Below are 18,833 nucleotides of genomic sequence, written 5' to 3' on the forward strand. Positions count from 1 at the left end.
GTCTCTGCCTCTCTCTGTCTCTCATGAATAAATAAATAAATAAATAAATAAATAAATAAATAAATAAATAAATAAATAAAATCTTTAAAAAAAAAATAAGAGAGAGAGAGAGGGCAGCCCCGGTGGCGCAGTGGTTTGGCACTGCCTGCAGCCTGGGGTGTGATCCTGGAGACCCAGTATCGAGTCCCACAACGGGCTCCCTGTGTGGAGCCTGCTTCTCCCTCTGCCTGTGTCTCTGCCTCTCTCTCTCTGTGTGTCTATGAATAAATAAATAAAATCTTTAAAAAAAAAAAAAAGAGAGAGAATTGAGTTCTTCTCCCTGAACTTGAGTTTAGTTCGTATCAACACTCATTTTCAGGGCAGGAAGATGTTCCTCACACTAAGGGCAGAACTATTCCAGTGGAGTTCCACACTCAGCCATGCCCATATGTACCCACAGGGCTGGTGGTCGTGAGGGGGGCAGGGGGTGGCCCTTCTGTGGGCTCAGGGACAGTGGGGGGACTTACTTGTCAACCATCCCCTTCTGTTTCAGGATCCGGTACACTTCGGCAGAAGTCTGAGGTCCTTGGAGCTTCTGTCCATTCAGCATCTCTTTCTCCAATTCTTCAATGGTCTTAAAAACAAGGACGAAAACCCTATTGTAAAGACTAGAGAGTGGGGGCGCCTGGGTGGCACAGTCAGTTAAGTGTCTGACTCTTGGTTTAGGGCTCAGGTCATGATCTCGGGGTCATGAGACTGAGCCCCAGGTTGGGCTCTGTGCTTGAAAGTGGGGTCTGCTCGAGATTCTCCTCACCCCTCCCTCTGCTCCTCCCCCTCCCCCACTGTGTGCATGCACACACACTCTCTCAAATAAATAAATAAATCTTTAAAAAAAAGAAGTATAGAGAATCACTTATTTCAAGAGGCGAGTTGGGGGCAGGGGCGGAGCTGCCATCCTCTGCTGCAAGCCAATGGAAAGAGACATAGAAGCTAAAAGGCTAAGGTGGAGGTACTTTGAAGCGAAAGCAGACAAATGTCAACAGGATATGCCCAGCAAATGACAAATGCTGGCCTCTATCTTTACTGGCGGGCGGCTCGCCCCAGCCCAGGGGTCTCAAGTTAGGGCAGATGGGCTGGCGGGGGGACAGGCCAGGGGCTACCTTCCCAGTTCTGGCAAACGCCTCGGCCACCCTGCGGTTCCGGCCTCCGTAGCAGGTGGTGATGAGGTCGGCCACGCCGCAGCTCTCCAGGAAGGTGGCCGTGGACACCTGGCCCTTGCAGAAGATCCTGGCGAAGGCGATCATCTCCATGAGCCCCAGGCGGATGACAGCCGCTTTGGTGTTGTCCCCGCTGTGAAGGCCGTCGCAGAACCCGGCTCCCACTGCTACGATGTTCTGTGAAGGAGATGGGGAAGCCCAGGGGTGCCTGTCACACACTGGGCTTGATGAGGATGCCGCAAAGGTGAGGGGGGCGGCAGCACCCCCCAGTACGCCCTCAGAGTGCTCCGCAGGCTCCCGCCCAGCCCCAGCCCCTGCTCTCCTGCCCCAACTGCCAGAGATGAAAGAAGGCTCCAGACTTCCACTCTCCCGTTTAGAGGAGCCAGAGCCCAGGCTGGGGTTAGTAGGAAGCAGCAGTTGGGGAGCACCAGCCAGAGAATTAGGGTGGTTGATTGGAGGCTCTGCTTAAATACTGTTTGGACAAATTGCCCCCCCCCCCCCTTTAAAATCAAATGCCTTATTGAACTATAAGATTCCCATGGAAAAGTATGCAGGTCCTAAGTATATGGCTTGGTGATATTCCCACAAACTGAACATACTCTTGTAACCAGCACCCTAATGGAGAAACAGAACATAACCAGTGCCCCCAGAAAGCCACCTCGGACGCCCTCCCAGGCACCACCCCCACAAAGGTAACCACTCCCCTGACTTCTAACAACACAGGTATTTGCTTTGCCTGTTTTTAAATTTTACGTGACTAGAATTGTACGGTAAGTCACCATTTGTGTTTCTGTCTCAATTTGCCATCATGTTTGTGAGATTTAGTTGTATTTTTACATAAAGCATATTTATTTTCTTGCTGCACTGCATTCTACTGCGTGAATACACGGCATAGCTTTTTTCAGCCGTTCTCTTATTGATTGGCAATGGGGCAGTTCCCAGTCTGCGGCCACCCCAAATGGTGCTGCTGTGGCCATGCTGGCGCATGTCCTTTGGTGACCATGTGCAGGCATTTCTGTTGGATGTGCACCTGGGAGTGGAGGTGGGTCAGTATGTCTGCATATGTGCTGCTCAAGTTTCCGCCTTTTGTTTCACTTATCCCTATGCAGGCATTCGTGGGGGCCCCGCTCTTGCATGGCACTCTGCTCCGTACAGGGCAGATAAGACAGAGACTGCCTCTTCAGAAGCTGATAATCTGGTTCAGGGATCAGCAAACTAAGAGCCAACTGCCTGTTTTTGTAAATGTTGTACTAGAAGCCAGGCCCCCCTGCTCGTTTGTGTGCCATCTGTGGTTGCCTTGGTGCTGTTAACAGCAGATTTGAGTGGTTGTGACACACACCGTATGGGCCACAGAGCCCACAATGTTTCCTATGTGGCCCTTACAGATAAAGTCTGACATCCTCTGGCCTCATAGGAAAAGAAGACGTGTGCATGTAATTATAACCTGGGCAGAAACGGATGTTCCACAAGAGGTACCGAAAAACCTGATTTTCATTTCAACCTATGTGTACTAAGCATGCCCTGTGTGGGAAGCTCTACACAGGGCCCAGAGAGTGGGGCTGTGGGACATGGGGGCTGAGGGTGCCACCCAATGAGGAATGGCAAAGACAGAATGGGACACAGAGTTTGTGCCCAAAGAATGGACAATACAGTTGCCATAAGAGGCAACAGAGTGCATCAAGAGACAGAAGGGCAAGAGTGTGCTGAGGAGTGGTGGGAGCCACAAGCTTCATTTCAAAGCAGGAAAGGACGGGGTGTCTGAGCTGGGCCTCAAATCCTACGTAAAACCAAACAAGTAATGCCTGCATGCACCCATTCACTTGGGACTTCAGTAAAGTCCCTGGGGTTCCTAGCCCTTTCCACTTTACCAAAGCTCCTTCACCAAGAACACTTGATGCCAGGGAAAATGCAAATATTTTGCTTTTGTCTAACCATACTAGCATTTTTCCATAATACCTGGTGACTACCTATGAATTTGTGCCTGTAGAGATCTTAAAATATGAAGCTAATTGGTAACAAATAGGAAATCAGGGTCGCCTAGGTGGCTCAGTTGGTTGAGCTTCTGCCTTGGGCTCAGGTCATGATCCTGCGGTCCTGGGGTGGAGCTCCACATCTGGCTTCCCTGCTCTGAAGGGAGTCTGCTCCTCCCTCTGCCCCCTCCCCTGCTCATGCTCTCTCTCCCTCTCTCTCCTGTCTCAAATAAATAAAATCTTAAAAAAAAAAAAAAGAAAGAAATGAAAATAAGCACATCTTTTCCTCAAAAACAAAGCTTTTTTTTTTAAATTAATGAAAGAATATCTCTTAAAACATCAGGCCTGTGAAATCTGAGGGATGAGGTTAAAAACAGAACAAACTGGAGAGAAAAATGTCTTCCCTGGTTGATATGCAGTTTCTAATAAAATACACGAAGCATAGCATTTCTCTGGGCCAGGCTCACCCAGAGAAACAGAGCTGGCCATTTAAACACAGCTATCCCTCACCAGGAGACTGAAGACACAAAGCCATTGCAGATGGAAAAAAAAAAACAAAACATTGAGCCCCGCTGAAGCTTTTGTCTACTTCCAATACACCAATAAAACAGAAGCCTCTCTTCCAATGAAGAGGGCTAGAACAGGGGATAGGAGTGGATGGCTCCCAGAATCTATCTTGATTTCTTCCTCAGGAATAATCCCACGGCTTTCTCTGATTGCTGGCTATTCTTCTCAAGGCTAATGACATGTAAAAGGAAAAGTTAAAAAAAAAAATTCTCTAAAAAATTATCAGAATGCTGGCATAAGCACGTGCGGGTTTTAGACGAATTTGCACTCTTTCTGTGCTCTAGATGGTCTCCCAGGGAGGTTATGCGCTGTTCTAACAGACCAACAAAGTAGCTTCCAGGTGACTCACTCTCCCCTTACAAAGGCCAGACTCCACGTAGACCTGGCTTCTTACAGCTGTAGGTGGAGCTGACCAGGAACTGGGTCTTCTGCATTAACAGCCCAAGCAGAGAGCCTATGTTTGTTTTCCTAAGGTACTAACTTCTGTCCGTACTTGCAAAAGCCTCCCAACCCCTTCCTGCCACACAGGCAATGGAAACTGCAGGTTTCATCAGCCCCCCCATGGCACCTCTCCATCCTCAAGTACCACGGCCTCTGCTCCCTGAGGCAGGAAGTGGGCAGCTCCTGGCTTGGTGCACTCTTAGGGTCTGCAGCCTCCCGTGAAGGGAGAGGGGAGAGGCAGTGGGAAAGGAGCGCTGAGAGGCTGAGGGGCGAAACAACCCCCTTCACCACCCATGCAAAGACGAGCCGGAGATGGTAAGAAGACCCAAGGCTGTGTCCAAACAGACCCAGACACCCCTCCTGGCAAAGCAGCCAGACTAAGGGAGCCATGGGAGACACCAAAAGGATGTGCCTTGATACCCGGTTGGCCTCTGCTTCTCACTCTGCCTCATTGCTGTGTGACCCGAGAACCACTGCTCTACCTCTCTGAGCATTCTGGGCCTCAGGGATAACATTCAGGGCTTGGATAAAAGTCTTTCAAGCCCTTTCGGGTGGTGGCATTTCTTCCAGAAGCCGGCACCGCTGTGACCTGCCCTGAGCCTGCAGATCAGTGGGATGGTACAGAGGTGACAAAAAGACACCTGGGGACATGGAGGGGGTCTGAGTTCAGAGGCCACCAGGCTAACCGTCAGGTGAGCCCTGCTGAATGGCTATACTGGCATGACCATGTCAACAAGCCAAGGCCTAGGATCCAAACGGTTAGACTGGTGAAATGGCTCTCTGATGCCTCCTGCACTGTCTCTTGTGTCCCCTTCACAACGTGACCCCTCCTGGAGGTCACTTAGCGAACCAACATCAGTGCATGTCTATAGACTGAATGAGAGATAAAACAACTTCCTTCCAGAGGAAGAGGGAGGGATTATTATAAAGTACCTATAGTGAGTCCACTGCACACACAGTCTCATCTGAATTCTGGTGACAGCCCTGGCACATGTGTCCCTCGCCTCCAGTCTGGCTCATGGAGGTTGAGCAGCTTACTGAGAATACCTTGCTGGTTAATGAGGCAGTCCCAGTGCTTGGAGCCACAGGGCCACTCTGTTCCCCATGGTATGGCAAACTTGGCCCGACCTCTCTTCCCCCACAGGGTCGGAGACCTTCCTGAACCCTCTGCCATCAGATGTCCAAGGGGAGTGCCTCTCTGGCCTGCAGGTGGGCTTGGGAGATAAGGATGGTCGGCTTAGGAGAAGAACAGATTTATGGGGGGAAATAATGAAAATAGGTTAACTTTATTGAACTGCTCTACGTGCTTCCAGTTGTTATTACCTGATTTAATCTTCACAACATTCCTACAAAATGGGTCCTATGATCATGCTCAGGGAGAGGTGAGGAAACTCCCCCACACAGGGTAAGTAGTTGGCCCAAGGTCACAAGGTGGCATACCTGCAGGACGAGGCAGCCTGGCTCCAGAGTTCTCTCCAGGGGGGTAGATCACACTGTGCTGCTCTAGATCAGTAAATGAAAGGCACAGAGGGGCCACTTTGGGTTTAAGATAAGAACTTTCTAACAGGATCAGCTGACCTCACCCAACCAGAAGGGCTTGGAGGTAAAGGAGTGAGCTCTCAGTCACTGGGAGCATCCAAGTAGGAGCTGTGTGGATTGAGCCCTGAGCCTTGAGCTCTGAGCTTCTTCTTCTTTTTTTTTTTTTTAAGATTTTATTTATTTATTCATGAGAGACACAGAGAGAGGCAGAGACACAGGCAGAGGGAGAAGCAGGCTCCCTTTGGGGAGCCCGATGCAGGACTCGATCCCAGGACCCCAGGATAATGACCTGAGCTGAAAGCAGATGCTTAACCACTGAGCCACCCAGGTGTCCCCAGAGCAATGCTCCTGACCCTTCGTGTCACTGCTCTCAGAGAATAGGCAGACGAGGCTACTCATGGCCTGGGACTGCAGCCACCTTCTTGGCCTTTATGTGACCCCTTCACCAGAGGGCACACAGGTGAGGACTACCTTAGTTTCCCCTAGATGGCTGACCTCCCCACGGCGGGGGTGGAGAGGCGAGGAGAGAAGTAGGAGGCCACTGCCGGGTAAACTCCTCCCTTCCAAGACAACCCTGGGCACGGATCCAGTTTAATCGCCTTATGATGGATCTTGAAACCCTCGCTCTCTCCCTCTACCACTTATCACTGTCAAAAGAAAAATAAACACACTGAGCCAGTCAGATTGTGTTTGAATAGCATCCGAGCAGATGTCCTCTGAGATCGCTCAGCTGTGAAAGTTATCATTATCCACTGTGCATTTAAATCTGCTTTAAACTATTCTGGAGCTAAAAATACCATGATTTTCAGAAGACAGACGTGCTTAAGCCCTTCCCCATTTCCTGGGTTATGGCACTGCTCAGAGGCAATCACTTGCCCTGAGGTGCTGTCTTTGCAATTCTGAACGGGGCGGGGTGGATAGGACTTCATTCCTTCCACTTCTAGCCTCTCATGGAAAGAATGTAAAAGTGGAGAAGCAGCCCAGGCTACCTGCAGGTTACACAAACACTCTCACTGCCCAGGACGCAGGCTTCCAGTGAAAGCCTGGCAATGGGTCACTGCTGTACGGGCAACACTCCCTCTGATTCTGCCGGAGGCCAGCTCCTGGTGCTCTAGGCCTAAGGGAGAACTCTGATTGCAGAGGGCACCATGTACAGCTTGCAGGTTGGGCTCCACATAAGGCAGCCTGGCTGAGGTTCAAGGAGGGCTGAGGTCAAGCCCACAATTAGCCCACCAGGCTGGGCACCCCAATGAGAAGGCCTTAGATTCAGCAGTGATATCCAGTAGAAGGTTCTGCAATGATCTAAATGTTTTGTTTTAAGATTTTATTTATTTATTCATGAGAGATACAGAGAGGCAAAGGCATAGGCAGATGGAGAAACAGGCTTCCTGCAGGGAGCCTGATGTGGGACTCAATCCCAGGACCCTGAGATCATGACCTGAGCCGAAGGCAGATGCTCAACCACTGAGCCACCCAGGTGCCCCATGATCTAAATGTTTTATATCTGCTCATGCAACAGAGTCGTCACTGGCCACCTGAGACTCACTTAAGACTCATGTGGCAACTGTCTTTGAAATGGGGTTACTGTGACTCAGAAACTGAACTGTTAATTTTTTAATTTAGTTTTGATTAATTCGAATGTCAATGCAAATAGCCACAGGGCTGTCAGGATCCAGCAGTGGCCCTGGCTAGCCATAGGCATGAGGCTGTGTATCACAGCTTGGTTTATCTCAGTCTCTGGAAGGAACTTACATGCCCTGACATCAGGGGGCTTAACCTCACTATAGAACAGCCCTATAAGGGAATGTCATGTGGCTGTGCCACCGATTATGGGTTTATCCCCAATCTACTTTCTTCCAGAGTCATAGAGTCCCTGACTTTCATGTAAGTATATAGCTAACCAAGGGAGGGAAAAAAAACTATTTCCCAATGTCCCTTGCAGCTAGGTATAGTCACACCATTAAGTACTGCCCATTGAGATGAAGCCAAATTATTACAATGTGACTTCCCAGAATGTGCCTTAAAGGATAGCCATCACATGCCCTTTATTCTTTCTTTTTTTTTCACCCTATTGCCTGGGAGGCAGATGTGACCATTGGAACTCTGGTCATCATTTTAGAACACGACAAGGACCTACCCTTGCAAGCAAGGAATGAGCCTGGCTCCCTGAGAATTCTGTGGTATGAAGCTATCACATGGATTTAGGATTTGTACATAAGAAAGAAATTAACTTCTACTGTGTTCAGCCACTATTATTTTGGGTCTCTGTTAATGAAACCTAATCCTGATAAAGCATCTGTTAAAAATAACATAAGTTTGAGCTGTACAGTTATGATTTTTGTGCTTTTCTATAAGTGCCACTTAAAATTTACATTAAAACAAAGATACACCCTCAGTGAAAGAAGCCACATGTAAAAGAGTAGATACTGTACAACTGCATTATGAAAGTTCTAGAAAATACAAACTGTAATGTACAAAAGCAGATCAGTGGCTGCCTGGCTGGGGTAAGGAGTGAAAAGGACATGAAGAATAGCTTGGGGATCATGGAAATGTTCTATATTATGGTGGTGATTTTCAGGGCACATGTACACAACTTTTAAAACCCACTATAATAGGTACTTTAAATGGATGCAGGTTATATACATGAATTATGCTTAAATAAAGATATTTATTTTTATTTTATTTTTAAAAAGATTTTATTTATTTATTCATGAGAGACACAAAGAGAGAGGCAGGGACATAGGCAGAGAGAGAAGCAGGCTCCCTGTGGGGAGCCCAATGAGGAACTTGATCTCAGGACCCTGGGATCACGACCTGAGCCAAAGGCAGGCACTCAGCCACTAAGCCACCCATGTGCCCAATAAAGTTGATATTTTAAAAAGTTATTCCTGGGCAGCCCAGGTGGCTCAGCAGTTTAACGCCACCTTCAGCCCAGGGTGTGATCCTGGAGACCCAGGATTGAGTCCCACGTCGGGCTCCCTGCATGGAGCCTGCTTCTCCCTCTGCCTGTGTCTCTGCCTCTCTCTGTCTCTCTGCCTCTCTCATGAATAAATACATAAAATCTTAAAAAAAATAAAAAAGATATTCCCAGGGTGCTTGAATGGCTCAGTCAGTTGAGCATCATCTGTCTTTAGTTCCAGTTGTGATTAAAGGGCCCTGAGATCGAGCCCCACGTCAGGCTCCCTGCTCAGTGGGAAGCCTGTTTCTCCCTCTCTTCCCCACTCATGCGCTCTCTTGCTATCTGTGTGTCTCTCTCTCAAGTAAATAAAATCTTTTTAAAAATCAAAAATAAAAAGATATTCCCTTACTGGAGATTAATACAGGTTAGAAGTAAAGGACATTCTTTTTTTTTTTTTTTTTTAAGATTTTATTTATTAATTCGTGAGAGACACACACAGAGAGAGAGGCAGAAACACAGGCAGAGGGAGAAGCAGGCCCCATGCAGGGAGCCCAACGTGGGACTGGATCACGGGACTTGAGGATTAGGCCCTGGGCTGAAGGCGGCACTAAACCACTGAGCCACTTGGGCTGCCCAGTAAAGGACATTATAAAGGCAGTAAAACTGTACTGCTACAAAATGATTTTGCATAAAACCTTAAATTTTCTTTTTGGTTTTATTCTTATAGCGAGCTGTTCTTTCTTTCTTTTTCTTTTCTTTTCTTTTTTTTTTTTTTGGTAACTTAAATGTCCTCATGTTTTGGAATACATTCAAAAAAGAATGTACATTTCTTTGCTAGAATGAAAATTACTAAAGACTGTTAATTTAATGTGAAAGAATAAAACATGTCAAACTACTTGAACAGTAAGATCCAGTTTTTGTTTTTAAAAGGGGCCATATATATATATATATATGTACCCTCACTAAAAGGATTGGAAGGTATATGAAAACCATCAACAATGGTTTTATCAGGATTTAGGAATTATAGGTGACTTTTACTTTCTTTACATCCTTTTGTTGGGTGAAACACAATGATTGTGCACTACTTTTATAATCAGAAAAAAACAAAAAAAACCTATTAATTATGTAATAAAAGAAACGCATGTTCATTTGTCCTTGCTTTGGCAGCCTCTGACAAGGGAGAGGTTCATCTTAGTCAACTGGACCAAATCAGAAAAATCAGGCTGTACATGGTAACCAAAGAACACCAGACTAAGATTCTTGGAACCCATGTTCATACTTCAACTGTGCCAATATTTGCTACATTTGAGTGATTTAATCTCTTTGGATCTCTGTCTCCTTATCTGTATGATGGAACAGTTAGACTCAGTTACTGCCAAAAGTGCCTGTTTCTCGGTTTTCAAAAATCCCAGCTCTGATGCAAGGCAAAAATCCCAGCTCTGATGCAAGCCGACAGGAATGATGGTAACTGATCCTGTTTCAAAGACAGCCAGAGGAAGGACGATAAATGTTCCTCAACCCCCATCAGTCTCTGCCCCCCAGAAACCACCCTCTGTCCTGGTAGCAGGCACAGATCCACTTACAGGCTTCCTGCCAACAAAAATGAAAAGCAAGTCTAAGTTCAGACACAAGACCAGCATGAGGTCCCATTAGTAGAAGCCTTTCCAGAACCCTCCATCCAGAAGCTTTCTTCTCCCTCAAGCACCCTTTGTTCTGGGCAGGATCTCACAGCTTCTCCACCCACCACCAGAAATATCCAGTCACTTAAAAACTGCTTTGGAACAACACAGACGGGTGCTGAGCAATTAGGCGTTCATGATGCTCCTGCTGTCAAGTGGTCATTAGTTTAATGAAGGACTATTAAAAACACATAAAAATCTCAACCAAAAAAATAAACAAAGCACAGCCAAAGCCAGTGCCTAAACTGTGTAACAGGGCCTGCCCATAATGTGAAGAATGCCCCACACAAACATTCAGAAATAGAGGTGTGTGCTCTCCGGGAGCCCCAGTCTTTCACTGGCTTTCATTCTTAAAAATCCTCATGGTCCAGGAACATGTGACCACACAAACACACACGATACTATTCTACAAAGTGGATGTAAATTCTGATGAGAGGAAAAACAACACTGTATCTACAATTTAGAGAAAGAGCGGGAAGGCATTCTTTGGATTCCTGTCTTTTCAGCTAGCTTTCAATCTTTGCAATTTTTACCTGACAAAGCCTAAGCAAATGCCAGATTGCCTGACTTCCTTCCTGAGGTGTTCAAATTCCTGAAAAGTGGCTTTTGCTACAAAAGAAATGACTCAAAAGTGACTCAAAGGGGGGTATTCATTCACACTGAAGCTTTTTTTTTTTTTTTTTGAGAAGGCAGCTCAAGCAGCTGATCCTAGTGGGAGAAGGAGGAGAAAGTGCAGCCCATCTCCCAAACTGGCTGTCTCCCAGGAGTCAGGCTAGAGAGGGACCGGCCACCAAGACTTCCACAGGCAGAATGGAACAGGTCAGGAGCCCGTGTGGAAACTCTTCCCTTTACTCTTCCCAGCCACTAGCCAATAGAAGCTGATTCTTTTATTGGACCACTTCCCTTTATGGACAAAGCTAAAACTATTCTTAGAAAGGCCTTTGGCAGCAACAGGCTATTTTTCTTTTAAAAAGAACAATCAACCAAGCCATGAAACCAAACGAGTGGCATAATTCAGAGGGAGTTAGTCCCCTTCCCTACTCAAGATATGTAAGAGAAATATATGAATTCACAGGGGGGGGGGTGGGCAGGGAGAATGCCTTGCTCCCCTGTAAAACTCTACCTGAAATCAAGGTATTCTCCATGCTTTTAAAAATATTACAGCTGCCAATTTCCCAAAGAGCAAAACACCACACTTCCCCCCACCCCACCCCGCCCCCAGATTTACAAATAAAAGTGAAGCAGAATGGAAGAGGAACTCCAGCCACTCAGGACAGGCTAGGCGAAAGCAGGAAGTGATCCACAAGGCTCTCAATTCACTATTTTTCTCTGAAGGACGAACACAGAACACAGAGCCCAGTCATCAGGATTAGATTCGATAATGCGGACAGTTGGCGGCATGGTGAGCTCCTTCCTTGAGCAGAAATAACAAGGCTGACTTTACCTTAAGAGCACCACAAAGTTCAACAGTGTCTGCGTCATCGACCACGGTAATTCGAAAATTTGGAGTCTGCAGAAGTTCTTTGAAGAGAAGGCCATTCTCCATTATTTTGCTGCCTATTGACAGATTAGAGAAAAGGGAATTAGTAAGAATGCCTAATCTTAATTTCCACATCTAACAGTTTAAAATGTTTTTCGGATTACAATAAGTAATGCATATTCATCATAGAAAATGTCGAAAATTCAGAGGAGTGGAAATAGGAAATAAAAATATTCTGTAATTCTAACCACAGACTATCGTTAACAATTTGGCACACATCTCTTAACCTACTGATATATGAATATACATAGTTTTTCTCAGACTTGGGAGCATAATACATATATATATTCCCCCACTTTGTGGCATGAATAATTTTCAATGACATTTTCGACATAATTTTAAATAGCTGCTTGGTGTTTTACTGGGGACATGTATTCTCTTTCATCTAAGTATTTTTCTATGTTTAATACCTAAAACTGTTGCAACTTCTGCTACCTTTAACACTTATGAATTCAACTTCCATGTTTACATCTGTAACAGATTCAGGTTCAAAATCACCCACTCTGTCCTTTCCATGGGAAGAGAGTACATTCCTTTCCACTAATATTAGGCTTGACCACGAGTACTTGGACTCAGTTCAAAGTACATGGGGCATACCTCCCCACCCCTTAACTTTGGGCTGCTCAGTCATTTGATTTGCTTTGGTCAATAGGACATTAGCAGACGAGGCGCAGGTGATGCTTCCAGTCCACTCGTACCGAAGTAGGGCTGGTTTCCTTGTACCTCTGCCTTCAGTGTGAGAACATTCCCTAGCTAGCCCATTGGGCCCAGCAGGAAGATGAGAGACACATGGAGTGGAGCCACCCAACCTCGCGGCCCCAGCCAAGAGCAGCCCACCACCAGCCGACCCACAGGTGTTAGCTGTGCTCATTTTGTCTGCCACTGAGATTCTGTGATCGATATTTAGAATCTATGGCAATGGAGAACCGATACAAACAACCACTTCTTTTCTTTCTTTCTTTTTTTTACAATCACTTATTTTCATTGACTGATCAGTGCAAGATGGAAATGCATTCAAAGAGTACTTGTTTCTGGGCAGCCCCAGTTGGCTTAGCAGTTTAGCGCCGCCTTCAGCCTGGGGCATGATCCTGGAGACCCCGGATCGAGTCCCATGTCGGGCTCCCTGCATGGATCCTGCTTCTCCCTCTGCCTGTGTCTCTGCCTCTCTCTGTCTCTAATAAATAAATAAAATCTTAAAAAAAAAAAACTTGTTTCTGCCACTGCTACACCATGTCTCCTGGACAGCACCTAGAATGGGATGGATGCTGTGTTTTTATTTTTCCTTGTTTTATTTAGGTACTTGGGATTAAAACTAAAACACAAAACTTTACACATAAAGCCTGGTGTGAAATCTGCTCTGATTGGTGAGGGTGTAGGGTGGAACTAGGTCTGGAAATCAGATGATAAACCCGGTCCTGGCTCCCAAGTCACTGTTGCCACAAAGAGATGGCAGAGAGCTGACTGGGGCTCTGGCTGCCTCTAGGTCCCGAAGCTTGTTCCCACACGTGTCACTACAATCACCTGGGGATCTTTAATTACACCCACGCCCGGGCCATATCCCAAACCAATTAAATCAGTCTCCACGGTGAGCAGACAGGCGTCAGTAACTTTTGAGATGACTATGACTCCTGCAGACAAGTTTGCAAACCTCTGATTTCACCTCCTCCAGATTCAGGCACTCTCAGGACTGTTGTAGGGTTAAATAAGAAGCAGATGTGAAGACAGCCAATTAGCACACACGGAGGTCCTATAGAATAATGATGGGGAGGGACAGCTGGGTGGCTCAGTGATTGAGCGTCTGCCTTTAGCTCAGGTCATGATCCCAGGGTCCTGGGATCGAGTCCAGCATTGGGCTCCCTGCATGGAGCCTGCTTCTCCCTCTGCCTATGTGTCTCCCTCTCTCTCTGTGTCTCTCGTGAATAAATAATATCTTTCAAAAAAAGAAAAGAATAACAATGGGGAGAGCCGACATATGCTTATGACTGACTTTGGCCATCTACAGACAGACAGGCGACCCGGAGAGGTTTACCCACTTGCCCAGAGTCACAGGGACTTGTAGGAGACTGAGCCCAATTCTAACCCAGGTGCTCTGGCTCCAAGGCCCATGTTCTGACTCTCTATGCTACGCTTCCTCGGGGCGGGGAGGGGGCAAACCCAAATAAACATCACAGAGCTGTCTTCTTCCAATGAAGAAAAAAGATGATTGTCAACAATTATTATGCCCATAAGTAATATAATGTCAAAATAACCCAGGGGAGAGTGGACGATGCATGATGGTCATGCATGATGCATGGGGTTCATGACCCTGTTCTACCTCTCCTTTTGTTTTAAGAAATTGTCCATAATAAAATGTTTAAAATCAGGGCACCTGGGTGGCTCCATGGTTGAGCGTCTGCCTTTGGCTCAAGGTGTCATCCTAGGATCAAGTCCCGCATCGGGCTCCACATGAGGAGCCTGTTTCTCCCTCTGCCTATGTCTCTGCCTCTCTCTCTCTCTGTGTGTCTTTTTTTTTCTCTGTGTCTCTCATGAATAAATAAATAACATCTTTAAAAAAAAAGTTTAAAATCTCTAGGTCCAATACTTAGAAACACATTCTCTATTCTACAAGCATTGCTATTATCTATTATTTACTTGAATTCTCCAAATATTAGAACTGTGTCAGTTTGAGCAAACTGTCCTCTTCCTTTTTTAAACAGTGCATCAGACCATGTGGGTGATTCTGTGCAACACTGTTGCATCACCTGGGTTGGGTAAACTAGCCCCCAGCCTCCACATTATGACATCATTACGGTCTTTCTCCTGTGTCCCTCACCGCGGGCTACTGCTCAGTGCCTACAACACGAAAAACTGTGAACCCCACAGACTAGCCCCTTGCTCAAGTCACTGTAATCCAGCTCTGCACCTAGAAACGAGCTGTTGCTGTGGGTAATCGGACAGACAAAACAGGCAGGAAGAAGAGGGCTGGCTCTCCATCTGCCACTGATACGGGTGGGGTCTGTTGGGTCCTCTGTGGTTGCAAATTATACACTGTCCCTCAGAGGGATGGGCTTGATTAATGTCATCTCACTTTTTCCCACATGTACTTTAAAAAAATTATGTTAAGTCACAGGTAGGAAAGCACTAACTATGATTATCAGTCGTAAGTAGTGATGAGGCAAGCAGGGACCCAGACCATCTGGTCCAGAGCAGGTAATGCCCAACAGCTGTGGGGAAGGGCTGCCCCAAACTGAATATAAAACTGAGACAGAAAAAAAAAAAAAAAACTGAGACAGGAAAGTCTCCCTTCTGTTTCACGCCAGGTTTTAGAAATAATCAACCTATGTAATAGGTTTCGAGACCCTCCTTTTGGTATGTGATTCCATATTTATGTGTGTACTTGGAAGCTCCAAAAGGAGCTTACGTATCTTTGACACTTTGCAGATGCTGGACACATAATGGGCTTTGAAAATTTTTTCTGAGGTGACAGTGAAAATCTCCAGTTCTTGAGGAATGAAGAGTTCTCGAGAATGAAGGGAACTCTCACCACAAGGGGGCACCACAGTTCACCATGCTGGGGAGAATTTTTACAAGATACTGAAAAACAAGGCTATTTTTTTCTTCTTCCTCTGCCGAAGATTCAAGTAAGCTAAAACTCCTGAATCTGCCATAATTAAGAAAAAGTTGGTCGCTAATGTCATCAAGAATTAGCAATTAGGATTAACCACAGTGCAATTATCAAATGCAAGAAATTTAATGTTGGTACAATTATCTAACATCCAACTCACATTCCAATCTCACCAATGAGTACAATGCTGTCTTTCATGGCAATCTTCCCTCCCACAATCCAGGAATCCCACTGCATTTTGCAGGCACTCTCTGGAGTTGTCTTTAATCGGGGACACTCTAACGTTTCATTGTCTTTCATGACATTGGCACTTTTGAAGAGTGCAAGCCAGGTGTTTTAACATAGCTTTTACTTTGGGCTTGTCATTTCCTCATGGTTTAATTCAGGTTATATAAGACAATTTAGAAAATATCATCTTTGTACTTTATCTTCCAATGTTTTACTTAATTCAGGTCTCTATTGCCAACTGTGATCCAATCCACAGAGAAGGCAGTGGACCCACTGGATAAACAGAAGCCAGAGAGAGACAGAATTTCTGTGCATCTGTCTATCTGTATAAAACAAAAGAGCCTAATGTACCCAACTAGAAGCTTTCCTACAATGAACAGGGCTGAGAGGTACATAAAAATTCTAGCCAAAATCTATAGGTAGACACAGGTTTCAATCAAGGATTGGAGATAGTATCTCAGCCTTACAAAATGAGTAGGGCAACCAGCCAATTTCCAACTGATTGCCAATTTATTATTGGCAAATAGGATGCAGTTGGAACAACTAATTGATTTTTTAAAATAGAAGTAATTATATAATTTCACAGGCTACATTAAAATCACAGATGGATAAAAGAATTAACTGTGAAAGAATATAACCCATATAGACTAGTATACACATAATTTTTTTTTTCTTTTTCCTAGAAGGATACTTAGAAACTGCTAACAGGGATTCCCTTTGGGAAGATGAAGGCAAATTACAACTTTTTTTTTTTTTTTTTTTTTTTAATGGATACTATTGTTATTGTGGAGGAACACCATGTTTTCAGTCTGGAGAACAGATGTAAAAATACGATGTTTTTCTTTTTCATATAACAATTCCTGGGCAGCCCGGGTGGCTCAGTGGTTTAGCGCCGCCTTCAGCCCAGGGCATGATCCTGGAGACCCAGGATCGAGTCCCGCATCAGCCTCCCTGCTTGGAGCCTGCTTCTCCCTCTGCCTGTGTCTCTGCCTCTCTCTATCTCTGTGTCTCTCATGAATAAATAAAATATTAAAAAAAGAAAGATTCTTTTAAAAAAAATTCCTGTGACAAGAACAGATTGCCTTTTCCCTTATTTCTTACTGTTCAAAATGTTGGCATAGAAAATAAGTCACATAAGAAGTTTAATGCTTCTTGCGATAAATGTGAGGTGCTGGCCATTTGGTAATTGAGGGTGGAGGATGTTTGCACAACAGACCCATCCTTGGCCACTTCATACTGCGTCAGACTGTATTTGGCTAAAATTGACTAATCTCATGATTTTAGATAAATGGCTCCAATTTGCTAAACAATTTGTCGAATTAATGAGATCAGCCCGCAAAGTGCATGATTTCTTCCAGTAAGGCAGTGTAAGGTAGAGAACAGATTCATGACTATTCCCCTCTGCCCGTGTGATCTTGTGTAACTCATTCTTCATCTGTAAAGCAGGGGATGGTCTGAATGACACCAGAGGTTCCTTCCTTGCTCTGCTAGCCTGTGATTTTCTGGAGTCTCCATGGATCTGTTTGTGAATAGAACTAGTCCCCTTCCATGAAGAGGGGCTCCAGAGGAGGGCACAGAGATTAGATAAGCTTTTATCTTCATAGGAATGATCCCAAGTCGCTGGCGAGTTAGGAACCAACTAAAAAGGACACTATTATATGGTATTGAAAGAGCATGAGCTTGGAGTCAGTCCCGTTCCAAATCTTGCGTCTACTGATGACCAGCTGTATAATCTTGGGAAAGTCACTATGACTCCCTGAATCTCCATTTTCTTAGTAGACCCTATAAGAAGTTCTGTGGATATATTTTTTTAACTTTTTAAAAAGTTTTTAATTCCAGTGAATTAACATACAGTCAGGATTATTTAGTTTCAGGTATACAATATAGTGATTCAGCACTTCCAACCAACACTCAGTACTCAACATCAGTGCCCTCCTTAATCCCCACCACCTATTTACCCATCCCCCACCGACCTCCCCTCTGGTAACCAGCAGCTATAGTAAGAGTCTATAGTAAGAGTCTGTTTTTTGATCTCTCTTATTTTTCCCTTTGCTTGTTTTTTGTTTCTTAAATTCCACATGACTGAAATCATGTGGTATTTATTCCTCTAATTGACTTATTTTACTTAGCATTACATTCTTTAGTTCCCTCCACGTTTTTGAAAATGTTAAGATTTTGCTCTTTTTTATGGCTAAGATTCCATTGTACGCATACACCACATCTTCTTTATCTGTTCATCCATCACTGGATACTTGGGCTGCTTCCACATCTTGCCTATTGTAAATAATGCCGCTATAAACATAGGGGTGCATATATCCCTTTGAATTAGTTTTCTTATATTTGGGGGGTAAATACCCAGTAGTGTGATTGCTGGATTGTAAGGTAGTTCTATTTTTAACTTTTTAAAAGATTTTATTTATTTGTTTTAGAGAGAGAGCAGGGAGCAGAGGGAGTAAAGAATCTCAAGCAGACCGCATCAGCTCAGCATGGAGCCAGATGTGGGGTTCAATCTCACAACCCTGAGATCATAACCTGAGCCAAAACCAAGACACTTAATGAACTGAGCCACCCAGGTGTCTCCTATTTTTAACTTTTTGAGGAACCTCCCTCTTGTTTTCTGCAGTGGCTGCACCAGTTTGCATTCCCACTTGTTGTTTCTTATGTTGTTGATTTAAGCCATTCTGACAGGTGTGAGGTGATAGCTCATTACAGTTTTGATTTGCATTTCCCCAATGAAAGTAATAACTGAGTATCTTTTCATGGGTCTGTCTGTTGGCCATCTGGATGTCTTCTTTGGAAAAATGTCTGTTCAAATCTCATTTTTTCAATTGGATTATTTGGTTTTTGGATGTTGAGTTCTATAAGCTCTTTATATATTTTGGATACAAACCCTTTATCTGATATGTTATTTGCAAATATCCCCTCCCATTCTGGTTGCCTTTTTCATTGTTTCCCTCACTATGCAGAAGCTTTTTGTTTTGATGTAGTTCCAATAGTTTATTTTTCCTTTTGTTTCCCTTGCCTCAGAATACATATCTAGGAAGAAGTTGTTATGGCCAATGTCACAGAAGTTATTGCCTGTGCTCTCTTCTAAAGGATTTTTATGATTTTAGGTCTCACATATAGAGGTCTTTAGTTCAATTTTTTTTTTGTGTATGGTGTAAGAAAGC

General features: G+C 44.8%; 1 protein-coding gene across 2 annotated transcripts in view; it reads right to left on the minus strand.

Moving 5' to 3' along the window:
* The window catches only part of GPD1L (glycerol-3-phosphate dehydrogenase 1 like), a 109,636-nt gene that overhangs the window by 56,105 nt on the left and 34,698 nt on the right, over positions 1-18,833 (minus strand). For both annotated transcript variants that reach the window (XM_038570615.1, XM_038570614.1), the window contains exons 5-7: positions 11,736-11,848; positions 1,140-1,373; positions 507-613 (exon numbers count right to left, since the gene is read on the minus strand). In XM_038570615.1, the coding sequence (XP_038426543.1) occupies positions 507-613; positions 1,140-1,373; positions 11,736-11,848 (454 nt within the window). The remainder of the gene's footprint in view (positions 1-506; positions 614-1,139; positions 1,374-11,735; positions 11,849-18,833) is intronic.

Source organism: Canis lupus, chromosome 23 (assembly GCF_011100685.1).
Source record: "Canis lupus familiaris isolate Mischka breed German Shepherd chromosome 23, alternate assembly UU_Cfam_GSD_1.0, whole genome shotgun sequence".
Taxonomy (NCBI): Eukaryota; Metazoa; Chordata; class Mammalia; order Carnivora; family Canidae; genus Canis; species Canis lupus.